The 13,333-nt window shown below is 44.6% G+C and overlaps 1 protein-coding gene across 4 annotated transcripts in view; it reads left to right on the top strand.

The window, feature by feature from the left end:
- Window positions 1–13,333, top strand: part of GHR (growth hormone receptor) — a 163,829-nt gene that overhangs the window by 135,177 nt on the left and 15,319 nt on the right. For 3 of the 4 annotated variants that reach the window (XM_058169878.1, XM_058169875.1, XM_058169876.1), the window contains 2 exons: window positions 9,414–9,543; window positions 12,923–13,089. In XM_058169878.1, coding sequence (XP_058025861.1) covers window positions 9,458–9,543; window positions 12,923–13,089 — 253 coding nt within the window. In that variant the 5' untranslated portion in view covers window positions 9,414–9,457. The remainder of the gene's footprint in view (window positions 1–9,413; window positions 9,544–12,922; window positions 13,090–13,333) is intronic. The other variant, XM_058169877.1, reaches the window with a different exon arrangement.

Raw genomic sequence — 13,333 nt, 5'->3', positions numbered from 1 at the left:
TGTTGAAGGTGGTCTTATTTGTACGGTAAGTGGGAGGGGCAGATATGGCAGAAGTGGGGGCTCATATCGTTCTATGGGGGTGCGCGCTCGATGTTTGCAGGCGATCGCGCACCCCGAGCCCTCAGACTTCTCCCGTTTCCCGGATGGTCAAGACCCTCAGAGTCCGGGCCTTCGGCTGATGCTGTGCAACGCATGGTCCGTGGTCAATAAGGCCCCCCTGATTTATGATCTTATCCAGGGGGGTGCCGCGGACCTTATGGGCGTTACGGAGACCTGGTTGGGCGCAGAAGGGGGCGTGCCCCTTGTTCAAATGTGCCCACCAGGTTTCCAAGCATTCCATCAGCCGGGGGCCCAGGGTAGAGGTGGGGGGGTGGCGGTTGTGATTAGAGAGAGTCTGGAGCCGAGGGAGACCACTGTACCTCAGATTGCCGGGTGTGAATCCCTCTCTGTGAGGTGGGGTCATAGAAGTCAGATGGGCTTGTTTGTCACGTACCTGGCTCCTTGCGGCATGGCAGCAGCCCTGCCCGAGCTCCTGGAGGTGCTTGCTGGAGTGGCGGAGGAGACCCCCAGACTTATTGTCATGGGGGACTTTAACTTGCCATCGACCGGCATGTCATCTTCAGTTGCTCGGGAGTTCACGGCTTCCATGACGGCCTTGGACCCGACTCAAGTAGTTGATGGCCCTACTCACAGTGGGGGTGGCACACTGGATTTGATTTTCATCTCTGGTCAGTGGTTGAAGGATCTGGATTTGAGGGTTTTAGTCATCAAACCTTTGTCATGGTCAGATCACTTCCTCCTTCGCCTGGACTTTCTGACCACCACTCAACACTGCAGGGAGACGGAACCAATACGTTGGTTCTGTCCCAGGCGGAGAAGTCGCCTAGAGAGTTCCTGGAGGTCCAGTCGTTCGGAGGCTGATCGGACACTAGTTAGGTCCTATACTAGGACCTACCTAGTGGCAATGAGGGAAGTGAGACGTTGCTACGTCTCCTCCCTCATTGCGTCGGCAGATAACCGCCCGGCCGCCCTGTTTCAGGTAACTCGCTCTCTCCTTCAACAGGGGGAGCGGGATGACCCGTTGCAGGGACGTGCCGAGGAGTTTAGTGGTTATCTATACGACAAAATCGTTCAGCTTCGGGACGGTCTGGACCAAAATTGGGTAGAACCGGGCGAGATGTCAGAGAGCCGTCTTGTTGAGACTATTTGGGATGAGTTTGACCCTGGGGCTCCCGAGGACATGGACAGGTTGCTGGGTAGGTTGAACGCCACCACATGTTTACTGGACCCGTGTCCCTCCTGGTTGGTGCTGGCTGCACAGGAGGTGACACGAGGCTGGCTCCAGGGGATTACGAATGCTTCCTTGTTGGAGGGGGTCTTTCCGGCCGCCTTGAAAGAGGCAGTGGTGAGGCCTCTCCTCAAGAAGCTTTCCCTGGACCCAGCTGTTTTAGGTAATTATCGTCCGGTCTCCAACCTTCGCTTCGCGGCGAAGGTTGTAGAGAGTGTGGTGGCATGTCGGCTACCCCAGTACCTGGAGGAAACCGTCTATCTAGACCTGTTCCAGTCCGGTTTTCGGCCCGGTTACAGCACTGAGACAGCTTTGGTCGCGTTGGTGGATGATCTCTGGAGGGCCAGGGATAGGGGTTATTCCTCTGCCTTGGTCCTATTAGACCTCTCAGCGGCTTTTGATACCATCGACCATGGTATCCTGCTGCACCGGTTGGAGGGATTGGGAGTGGGAGGCACCGTTCATCGGTGGTTCTCCTCCTATCTCTCTGATCGGTCGCAGACGGTGTTGACGGGGGGGCAGAGGTCAGCCCCGAGACGCTTCACTTGTGGGGTGCCTCAGGGGTCGATTCTCTCGCCCCTCTTATTCAACATCTACATGAAGCCGCTGGGTGAGATCATCAGTGGTTTCGGTGTGAGGTACCAGCTGTACGCTGACGACACTCAGCTGTACTTTTCCACACCGGACCACCCCAACGAAGCTATCGAAGTGTCCCGGTGTCTGGAAGCCGTACGGGTCTGGATGGGGAGAAACAGGCTCAAGCTCAATCCCTCCAAGACGGAGTGGCTGTGGATGCCGGCATCCCGGTACAGTCAGCTGCAGCCGCGGCTGACTGTTGGGGGCGAGTCATTGGACCCAATGGAGAGGGTGCGCAACTTGGGCGTCCTCCTGGATGGACGGCCGTCTCCAGGAGAGCTTTTTACCAGGTTCGCCTGGTTCGCCAGTTGCGCCCCTTTCTAGATCGGGATGCCCTATGCACGGTCACTCATGCTCTCGTGACATCTCGTCTGGATTACTGCAATGCTCTCTACATGGGGCTCCCCTTGAGGAGCACCCGGAGACTCCAGGTAGTTCAGAATGCGGCTGCGCAGGTGATAGAGGGAGCCCCTCGTGGCTCCCACGTAACATCTCTCCTGCGCAGACTGCACTGGCTGCCTGTGGCCTTCCGGGTGCGCTTCAAGGTTTTGGTAATGATGTTCAAAGCGCTCCATGGCATAGGGCCAGGCTACTTACGGGACCATCTGCTGCCACCGAATGCCTCTCACCGACCCGTGCGCTCTCACAGGGAGGGACTCCTCAGGGTGCCGTCGGCCAGGCAGTGCCGACTGGCGACACCCAGGGGAAGGGCCTTTTCTGTGGGGGCTCCCACCCTCTGGAACGAGCTTCCCCCAGGACTTTGCCAACTTCCTGACCTTCGAACCTTCCGCCGCGAGCTTAAGACACATCTATTTATCTGCGCAGGACTGGACTAGAATTTTTTAATTTTTAAATGTTTAAATTTTAAATTTGGTTTTAATCGGGTTTTATTATTTATATCTCTATTTTAAATATTCGGCCTATGTAATAAGTTTTTTAAATTAATGGTTTACTCTGTATATATATATGTTTGTATATGGCTGTAAACCGCCCTGAGTCCCTAGGGAGATAGGGCGGTATAAAAGTGTGAATAATAAATAAATAAATAAATAAAATATATTTTTGTAGCGGATTTTGAAATTTGCTACACAGCCTTTTTTGTTTCTTTTCCAGAGGGATTTTTTTTTTGATTGAAGCTTTTTTATTGGTATGGGTAGTTTGCTTTTCCTGGTCATGGTGGTCATTTGTGGTACATATAGTTTAATGACTTTATTGATTTCAAGTAGAAAAACTCTATAGTGGTCTTCAGCGGTTGTGCAGGTTGCAAATAGATTTTGCCAGTCCAGAAATGAAAGATCGTTGTTTATAAGATCGTAGTTGGCTTTTTTGAAGTCGTAGCTGGGAATACTATTGTTATTACGATTTAAGTATGGACATATATTGAGACGAAAATCAATCCTGCAGTGGTCACTGTTGGAAAAAGGTTCTTTAATTTGTAGTCCATAAATTGAGTTGGAGTTGTTGCAGAAGATAAGATCAATGTCAAAAAGTTTTACTGTAAAAAACCTTTTAAAGTTTTTATATTATACAAGTTATATTATACAAGTTTCTTGAATCATGAAATATACGTTGTTGATGTTTAAACTGGGATTTTAAGATCGATAATATGAATCGATCATAATATAAAATCAGTGACAGCATCTGGGTGCTGGTTTCTCTCTTTTTTTTTTCAGCTGTAAATAATAGCTGTTCAAACCATTTTAATAAGCTTTTATTGAATTTCACATAATTTTTTTCCATATCCAAATCCATTTCTTAAAAGAGAACCAGATATCGTATATTCCAGTTATAAGTAATATAGCAAGTATGTATGGATTGTGGGGATGAAGAATAAAAATGGATGCCTATTGTTACCTTTCAGATGGCGATTAAAATGAAAATATTGATTTTGTTACCTCCTGGGATTAATAGCAGCATTCAAAATGTGATAATAGCAATAGTGTATTACGTATACAATGTGTTCCATGTCAATATTCTAATCTATTTTATGCCATATTCTGTTTCTCTGTTTTCATTTCTTTGACAAACTCTAGTAGAATTCATTTTATTTTACACCATTTTTTCTCGCACTAGTTAGCTCTGGGCAACTTGCAATATAAGGACACGGAATCAACAGAGAAGATATTAGGATGGAGCAAAATAAGTTTTTAATCCCTAAAGCCTAAAATCTTTCTCCAGTCCTTGAAAAATAACATATTAATTTGCAATTAACTGATATAAGTAGGCCTCGACTTACAGATAGGCCTCAACTTGCGATCACAATTGAGCCCAAAATTTCAGTACAATTTGAGGCAAAGAGGAATTCAGAAAATATGGGCATATTTTATGATACAGCGAAATAAAGCTTTCAGACTGAAGGCTCCAAAGTTTGTTGTTGTTAGTTGCAAAGTCGTGTCCAACCCATCGCACCCCCATGGACAATGTTCGTCCAGGCCTTCCTGACCTCTACCATCCTCTGGAGTCCAGTTAAGCTCATGCCTACTGCTTCAGTGATTCCATCCAGCCACCTCCAAATATAATATAATAATTATTATATTATATTATATTATATTATATTATATTATATTATATTATATTATATTATATTATATTATATTATATTATATTATATTATATTATATTATATTATATTATATTATATTATATTATATTATATTATATTATATTATATTTATTATATTATATTATATTAATTATATTATTTTAATAAATATAATATAGCTCCAAATAATATATCCTCAACAATTCTACCCCTTTCACAGATTTCTTTTCTAATATGAAAAATGATAGAAAAGCTGTGAGAAAATACCAGAGGAAGGAAGACAACAATAGCCTGGGAAAGGGTTACTCAGAATTTATTGACACTAGATCATTTTGGTATTGTGATTTGGGGTTAGGGTAGATTAGAATAGGTTCAGCTTTCAGAGAAGGTTTCTTGAATGTTGAATGTCACAAAGATACTCCAGTTAAAGGACCTTTCTCTACTGGAACATAAATGTGGTACAGACATGCCCGCAGCAGCCTTTTTGTCCACTGCAATGTCCCCATGAAGTTACCTTCACCTTTATTTATTTATTTATTTATTATTTAAATTTCTATACCGCCCTTCTCCCGAAGGACTCAGGGCGGTTCACAGCCAAATAAAATACACAATAACGTTACAATATAAACACAATTAAAATACAATTAAAAAACTTATTCAATTGGGCCGAAATTAAAAATTTGGAATAAATAATAAAAACCCAATTAAAACCCATAAATTTAAAAAACTAACCCAGTCCTGCGCAGATGAATAAATGCGTTTTAAGCTCACGACGAAAGGTTCGGAGGTCCGGAAGTTGACGGAGTCCCGGGGGGAGTTCGTTCCAGAGGGCGGGAGCCCCCACAGAGAAGGCCCTTCCCCTGGGCGTCGCCAGACGACACTGACGCGCCGACGGCACCCTGAGGAGTCCCTCTCTGTGAGAGCGCACGGGTCGGTGGGAGGTATTCGGTAGCAGTAGGCGGTCCCGTAAATAGCCCGGCCCTATGCCATGGAGCGCTTTGAAGACGTTCACCAAAACCTTGAAGCGCACCCGGAAGGCCACAGGTAGCCAGTGCAGTCTGCGCAGGATAGGTGTCACGCGGGAGCCACGAGGGGCCCCCTCTATCACCCGCGCAGCCGCGTTCTGGACTAACTGAAGCCTCCGGATGCCCCTCAAGGGGAGCCCCATGTAGAGAGCATTGCAGTAATCCAGACGAGACGTCACGAGGGCGTGAGTGACTGTGCACAAGGCATCCCGGTCTAGAAAGGGGCGCAGCTGGCGCACCAGGCGAACCTGGTGGAAAGCTCTCCTGGAGACGGCCGTCAGGTGGTCTTCAAAAGACAGCCGTTCATCCAGGAGAACGCCCAAGTTGCGCACCCTCTCCATCGGGGCCAATGACTCGCTCCCAACAGTCAGCCGTGGACTCAGCTGACTGTACCGGGATGCCGGCATCCACAGCCACTCCGTCTTGGAGGGATTGAGCTTGAGCCTGTTTCTCCCCATCCAGACCCGTACGGCTTCCAAACACCGGGACAGCACTTCGATAGCTTCATTGGGGTGGCCCGGTGTGGAAAAGTACAGCTGGGTGTCATCAGCGTACAGCTGGTACCTCACACCGAAGCCACTGATGATCTCACCCAGCGGCTTCATATAGATGTTGAACAGAAGGGGCGAGAGAATCGACCCCTGCGGCACCCCACAAGTGAGGCGCCGCGGGGTCGACCTCTGCCCCCCCGTCAACACCGTCTGCGACCGGTCGGAGAGATAGGAGGAGAACCACCGATAAACGGTGCCTCTCACTCCCAGTCCCTCCAACCGGCGCAGCAGGATACCATGGTCGATGGTATCAAAAGCCGCTGAGAGGTCTAATAGGACCAGGGCAGAGGAACAACCCCTATCCCTGGCCCTCCAGAGATCATCCACCAACGCGACCAAAGCCGTCTCAGTGCTGTAACCGGGCCGGAAGCCGGACTGGAACGGGTCTAGATAGACAGTTTCCTCCAGGTGGAGGGGAAACTGATATGCCACCATACTCTCTACAACCTTCGCCGCGAAGCGAAGGTTGGAGACCGGACGATAATTACCTAAAATAGCCGGGTCCAGGGAAGGCTTCTTGAGGAGGGGCCTCACCACGCCTCTTTCAAGGCGGCGGGAAAGACTCCCTCCAACAAGGAAGCGCTCGTAATCGCCTGGAGCCAGCCTCGTGTCACCTCCTGAGTGGCCAGCACCAGCCAGGAGGGGCACGGGTCCCCTTGTCCCCAACTCGTATCTAAAATAACTCAAACTCATTCTTAGTTGTTCCACTTTGATGTAGTGTTTTTCCTCTTAGCCAAGAAGTTATGTCATGTAAATGCAATCTTACATGCTTTGCTGACCTCGGTGTTGATGCAGTGATACAGTGGTGGTATTCAGCCGGTTCTATCCGGTTCGGGCAAACCAATAGTAGCGGCTGCATGAGGCTCTGCCCACCCACCCGTTGTTGTGCCTCGCTCGCCCCCCCCACAGCCGGGCCCCTCTCATCTCCTGCTATCTCAGCCAGAGACTGATAGTACAGAAGAATGTCCTGGCATGCCTCCAGCCCCCAGCCCTGGCACCATGCCCAGACAAACCGAGCAAACAAACCTCCCTCCGATAGCATGTGCGCCTGAAGCCAGCCGCGAGCTGGGATTACCAACAGCTGGAGACGAAACGATGCAATGGATAGATCCATGCTTCTGGAGAATGGAGAGGTGACGTCAGCAAAAGGAAGGGAGGGGCAGGCCTGGATAAGTGCTGTCATGGAGCCACACCCCATGGCCTATGTAAAGGATCTGCTTTCTGGCATTCTCTGAGTCAGGCAAAGTCTAATCTGGATTGCTGAAGTCACACCTTGGATTCCTGCCTGCCCTGAGGACTCTGATAGGACTTTGGCAGAGCTGCAGAGGCACGCTTGATACGGACTTCCCCGACCCGGCCGTCAGAGGAGGAGTGGGACATGACACCCGCCCAGATGTTATCACGTCATGTTTTTGACTCTTTGTGCATGCATGGAATGTGCGCGCTTGCATTTGTGAACTGATAGCGAAGGTAAATGAATACCACCCCTGAGATGATATGTAGGCCTGGTGTCAATTTGGCACTACTCATTTTTGCAGACATACTATTTCCCCCTCAGTTGCCCTGTAAAAGAGTCATTCTGATTTGGGCAATAGAAAAGTCTGGCTCTTTCAAATCAAGATTGTTCCTTTTCTCTGCCAGATTTCCAAATCTGTCTCCAGCTCAGAGATTTAGATCAGCCCAATGAGTGGAACAATTGATCATGATGGGGAGGGGGGAAAGGGGGCTGTATAAGTGAAGCAGAAGAAATAAGAGGTATGTGTATGAGAGAGAGACATCTGGGTATAACCCAGTGCCTTGCCTAACATCTCCACACCATCCAGAAAAGCATGAAACCCATGTTCAAAGCCTACCTAAACAACACTTCACAAGTGATAATGGGGTTGCATGTGAAGCAGCTGAAAGAAGGTATATAATTGTACGTATATATGTGCCTGTTAGCTGTTTTGCTTGATTCAGGTCTCTGTGCTGGAATTCAGAGACCTGGATCAACCAAAACAGCTAACAGAATTTAGCTCAGAGATACTGCACATAAAGAGCCTTTTCTCTCATTTTACTTGCTACCTATCCCAAGTTGGTTTGCACAGCATTGTGTGATTGATGGGCAGTTTTTCGGATGATATTAAGAAAGTATTTAAGGGAAGCCTGCCCAGAATATACAATAAGGATAATTTCTCCTCTGCTACAAGCAACAAACTACGAAAAGACAGTGGAGATTAGCTATGGGGACAGCAAATATATTTTGGAAGCTAAGTGAGCCAGGGGAAAGAGGTCCCTTGTTCTCCTAAGGAATTGATGTAACAGTATAACAAAATAACAGATAAACAGAATTGGAAGTGACCTTGGAGCTCTTCTAGTCCAACCCCCTGCTCAAGAACTGTAAAGAGGCTGTTGCTTTAGTATAATCAAGGACAGATTGCCAGCAAAAATATATCGGGCAAAGTGTTTTCAGTTGGGTAGAAAAACTACCCAAATGCCAACAACTTTCATCACTCAAAACCAAAAGGCAAGTTGCTATGAAAAACCAAAGTTTCAAACTACATGGAAAATGTTCAATCAATACTTATTCATTTACTAAATTTTTATCCCACCTTCATAACTCACAGCAGAGTACATAATTGTCCCTCCTCTTATTCCCCCCTCCCATCAATAGAAATAGTACACAATGCACAATACAATTCTAATAAAGAGTACACAATACACAGTATCTAATAGTACACAAATACACATCAAATTTGAGTGGTAAAATTTAGATTTCAATACAGGTAGGCCTCGACTTATCATCACAGTTGAGCCTAAAATTTCTTGTCATTAAGTTAGATATTTGTTAAGTGAGTTTTGCCCCATTTTACCACCTTGCTTGTCACCATTGTTAAGTGAATCACTGCAGTTGCTAAGTTAGAATAGAATAGAATAGAATAGAATAGAATAGAATAGAATAGAATAGAATAGAATAGAATAGAATAGAATAGAATAGGATTGGACACACAAGGAATTTGTCTTGGTGCATATGCTCTCAGTGACCCGGTTGTTAAGTGAATCTGGCTTTCCCATTGACTTTGCTTGTCAGAAGGTCACAAAAAGTGGTGGGATGCTGCAACGGTCATAAGTATGAACCAGTTGCCAAGCATCTGAATTTTGATCACATGATCATGGGGATGCTGCAAAGGTCGTAACTGAAAAACAGTCATAAGTCACATTTTTCAGTGACCGTTCGAACAGTCACTAAATGAATTGTTGAGGACTACTTGTATAGATATTTTGAGGCTTCCTGTAATGTTTCAGTCTCAACTTTCTGAATTTTATTTGTCTCTGAACATATGTTCCTTTCTCCCCTCCCTTTTTTTTCCTTTCCTTTCCTTTCCCTACAGCAGCTTCAAAGGAATCACATATAATTCAATGTCGATCACCTGAAATGGAAACATTCTCTTGTTATTGGTATACAGATTATTTTTCTCTTGAATTGAAACCAGGAAAAATTCAACTGCTGTACTCAATAAGGTACTGAGAAATGAATCATGCCCTTGAAAAACTATTGTCTGAAATTATTTCCATTTTTTGTTGGAACCGCAGAAATAAAGATCTACTTTCAATTATGAGAACATCTTTCTTTTAATGTTTATTAAGCTATGCATTACTCCATCACCTAGAGGATCAGAAGATAAATTTCTATTTGACACATTAAATGACAACCAAGCTTAATGTCATGTTTGGATAATAGAAGAGTTTAGGTTTCTTCCAAACCAATCTCGCTTGTTCAGACACATGGAAATGTGTTTTAGTCATGTTATGGTGGGCAACTTGTAAAAGTAAGAGTCCTAATGAAGAAAACCAAATGTACATTCTCCACCTCCAACTTTGGGCAACCAGATGCCTCCAGGAAATCCTTAAATAAAGTTTAAAATAGTGGTGCTCATAATCCCTACCTTCAGGAATCCCAGTGACACATTGCTTCTCTACTGAGGTATTGCGTCTAATTAGTAATTTTAATGAATTTCTGTAGTGCTCTTCTAGAATCATCTAGTGGACATCAAATCATTCAGTTCCACCAAATTCCTTATCCATCTACAGATAAGCCAATTGTGAGAATGAAATCTGCTACGGAAAACAAAATTTATTCATACAAAATAGGAAAACAAAGTCATTCAGAATAGATTGAAAAACATGCAAAATATTAAAGTGTCACTTTATCTGCAGTGGCTCATTTTTCATGTAATTTTGTTAAAAAATTGAGGCTTGGTTTCTCCATGGATGGGCTGATCAATGTATATTGTAATACCCATATCTTCAAGGGTTTTTATACTCAGATGTTTAGTTGGGTTCACATGCAAAATTGCCACATTTTTATTGCCTTCATCCAGTCTTTAAGCCAACTCATGCTGAGGCCGTTGCCTTTAGTTTTTCTGGCACTCAAGCAATGTTTCCCCTTTATATAGCCAACAAATTGTGACAATTTTATCATGGGAACCCAGAGTACTATATACAGCATGGTGAAGTAAAACAGAGACAATGGCTTGAGCACACAAACTCCATGTCTGCCACTTCATTTGTTTATTGATTTTGACCCTGCCCATTTTACCTACGTAAGTAACTCTTGGTGGTTACAAACATTATAAAATAATGTTAAACATAATTAGAAGTACAGTTAAAAACTTAAGTTAAAAATCAAGCTTAAAACTTACAAATTAAAAGTAAAAAAAAAATCAAAGTTAAGAAATTGACAAGGCTAAGAGGTTAAACAAGCTGGAGGGAATGCCCTCAAGCCATTAGCCATTCCCCAAGGTTGCATCTGAGCCCGCCATGTCAATAGGCAGAGCCAGGTCTTAATTCTACTTCAGAAGACAGGAGAGTGGTGGCCCATCTCACTTCTTAAAGTAAGAGATTCTAAAGCATGTAGGCAACAGTAGAGAAGGCCCTGCCAGGTGAAATTGTTGTGCAGGTTGCTTCGGAACATGATTTGAGCACACTTCATGTTTACACCCAACTTGAACAATACCTGACAGGCTTGGCCGTGTCATTATCACACATTTTGCATATAGTATCTATTCCTATTTTTCTCATTCAAAATGCTACCACATTTAATAATAAATAAGCAGAAAGGTTGATGAGGCATTTTCCCAGGATGAAGAACATATTCATATATGCTAGTTCAACCCTGACTTTTTCTTTCTAACATAACACATATTTCCAGAATAAATTTTGAGATATTAGAAATTGGAAACTCACAAAAAGACAAAAATGGAAAATTGGAAGCTTTGCACTCAGCCACATTTGTGGTTCTGTGGGCTGGCCATTAGTTTCCCCTTTCTCTTTTTAAACAAACATTTAATCAATAATAGCTGCTAAAATGGTCAGTGTCCCTAATAATGGCATGATGTTCAAGTAATACTTCCTTGCTTATTTGTTTCCCCCCTTATTCCAATACTGTTCACGGACTGTTATAAGATATATAAAATCATGTATGCTTCTATTAAAGTGTACTGAGCACCAGAAGAAATAAACAAAGAAGCAATTTTTTTCCTCAGATTGGTAAGGGTATATCCCATTCCTTCTTGACACTGATTAGCCTCTTCTGCCATCATTCTGCTTTGGTTTCGATGCAACATTGGAAACTCATTGGATTTGCACAAGAGCAGTAGATTACTCTAGCTGGCAATGATACCTTGACCAGTAGTGCCCCAGATTCAAATAGATAATAGGTTAATGCAGACGTGTCAAACTCAAGGCCCATGGGCCAGATCCGACCCGCGGGGTGCTTAGATCTGGTCCATGGGGCTGCCCTGGAAACAGCGAAGGATCGGCCCGTGGTGCCTCTGCCAGCAAAAATGGAACGGCCCTCCTGAGCTCTGTTTTCACTAGCAGAGGGTTGCAGGAAGCCATCGCAGCCAAAAACAGCGATCGGGAGCCTGTTTTCAGTGGCAGAGCACTTGAGCCACCACAGGTGCCCCTAACATGAGTGACATCAAGCTGGCCATGCCCACCCCGGACCCCCGAGGTCAAACACAACCCTGCTGCGTCCCTCAATGAAATTGAGTTTAATGGGACTTAATTTGACAGGTTGGGATTTGAGAGGAGGGCAGACAAAACAACACAGTCATACTTGACAGAGGCCTGGTGTCAGGACACCCTATTTAGTTCTTGCATAAATGTCATGTACTTACAAGACCGCCTGCTGTTACCTTATGCCTCCCATCGACCCGTACGCTCTCACAGAGAGGGCCTTCTCAGGGTGCCGTCCGCCAAACAATGTCGGCTGGCGGCCCCCAGGAGTAGGGCCTTCTCTGTGGGAGCACCAACACTCTGGAACGAACTCCCCCCTGGCTTACGTCAACTGCCTGATCTTCAGACCTTTCGTCGTGAGCTTAAAACATATTTATTCATTCAAGCAGGACTGGCATAAATAGTTGATTTTAAATTGGGGTTTTAATAACATTTTAAATTTTAAATTTTTAAATGTTTTAATTATCGGCCGTATAGTAATAGTTCATTTTAAATTCTTTTAATTGTATATATTCTGTGTTTTTATTCTGGCTGTACACCGCCCTGAGTCCTTCGGGAGAAGGGTGGTATAGAAATTTAATAAAATAAATAAATAAATAAATAAATTACCTAATGATGGGTTGAAGAGGGAGGGCAGTAAGGCTGGTAGATTAACCAGTCACTTTGTCTATCACGACCCGCACAAGCAAATTCAGGACCATGCCATCTGGCAGTGATCTAGTACAGATGCTGTAGAACCTGGACAGGGATCAGCAATGGGGGTAACAGATGGCATGCCAGTAGTCTGTCAATACGTTTGTAATTTGGTAATCAGAAAGGTTCTACCTGCCTCTTTCCAGTCCTTTGATTCCATCTTAATTATTTGGTTTACCATTTCTAGGTCAAGTGAGGGGGACGAATGGAAAGACTGTCCTGATTATACAACTTCCGGTGAAAACAGCTGTTACTTCAATAAATCCTTCACCTCCGTTTGGGTCCCTTACTCTGTTCGACTTTACATTGCAGATCAGTTATACGATGAAAAAGAATTCCGGGTGGAGGATATAGGTACTCTTTTGATATGAATCCCCTTTGTTTTGCTTCTTAGACTAGAGCAGGGGTCTGCAAGCTTGGCTCTTTTAAGACTTGTGGACCAACTCCCAGAGTTTAACTCTGGGAGTTAAGTCCACAAGTCTTAAAAGTGCCAAGTTTGCAGACCCCTGGACTAGAGTAAATGTTTCACACACAAAGATTTTCATAAAATAAATTTATCATTATCCTGTTATAATTTGTGCTTTTCTGAGTCTAATCT

This window comes from Ahaetulla prasina, chromosome 2, assembly GCF_028640845.1.
Source record: "Ahaetulla prasina isolate Xishuangbanna chromosome 2, ASM2864084v1, whole genome shotgun sequence".
NCBI lineage: Eukaryota > Metazoa > Chordata > Lepidosauria > Squamata > Colubridae > Ahaetulla > Ahaetulla prasina.
This window is presented reverse-complemented; position numbering and strand designations above follow the sequence as displayed.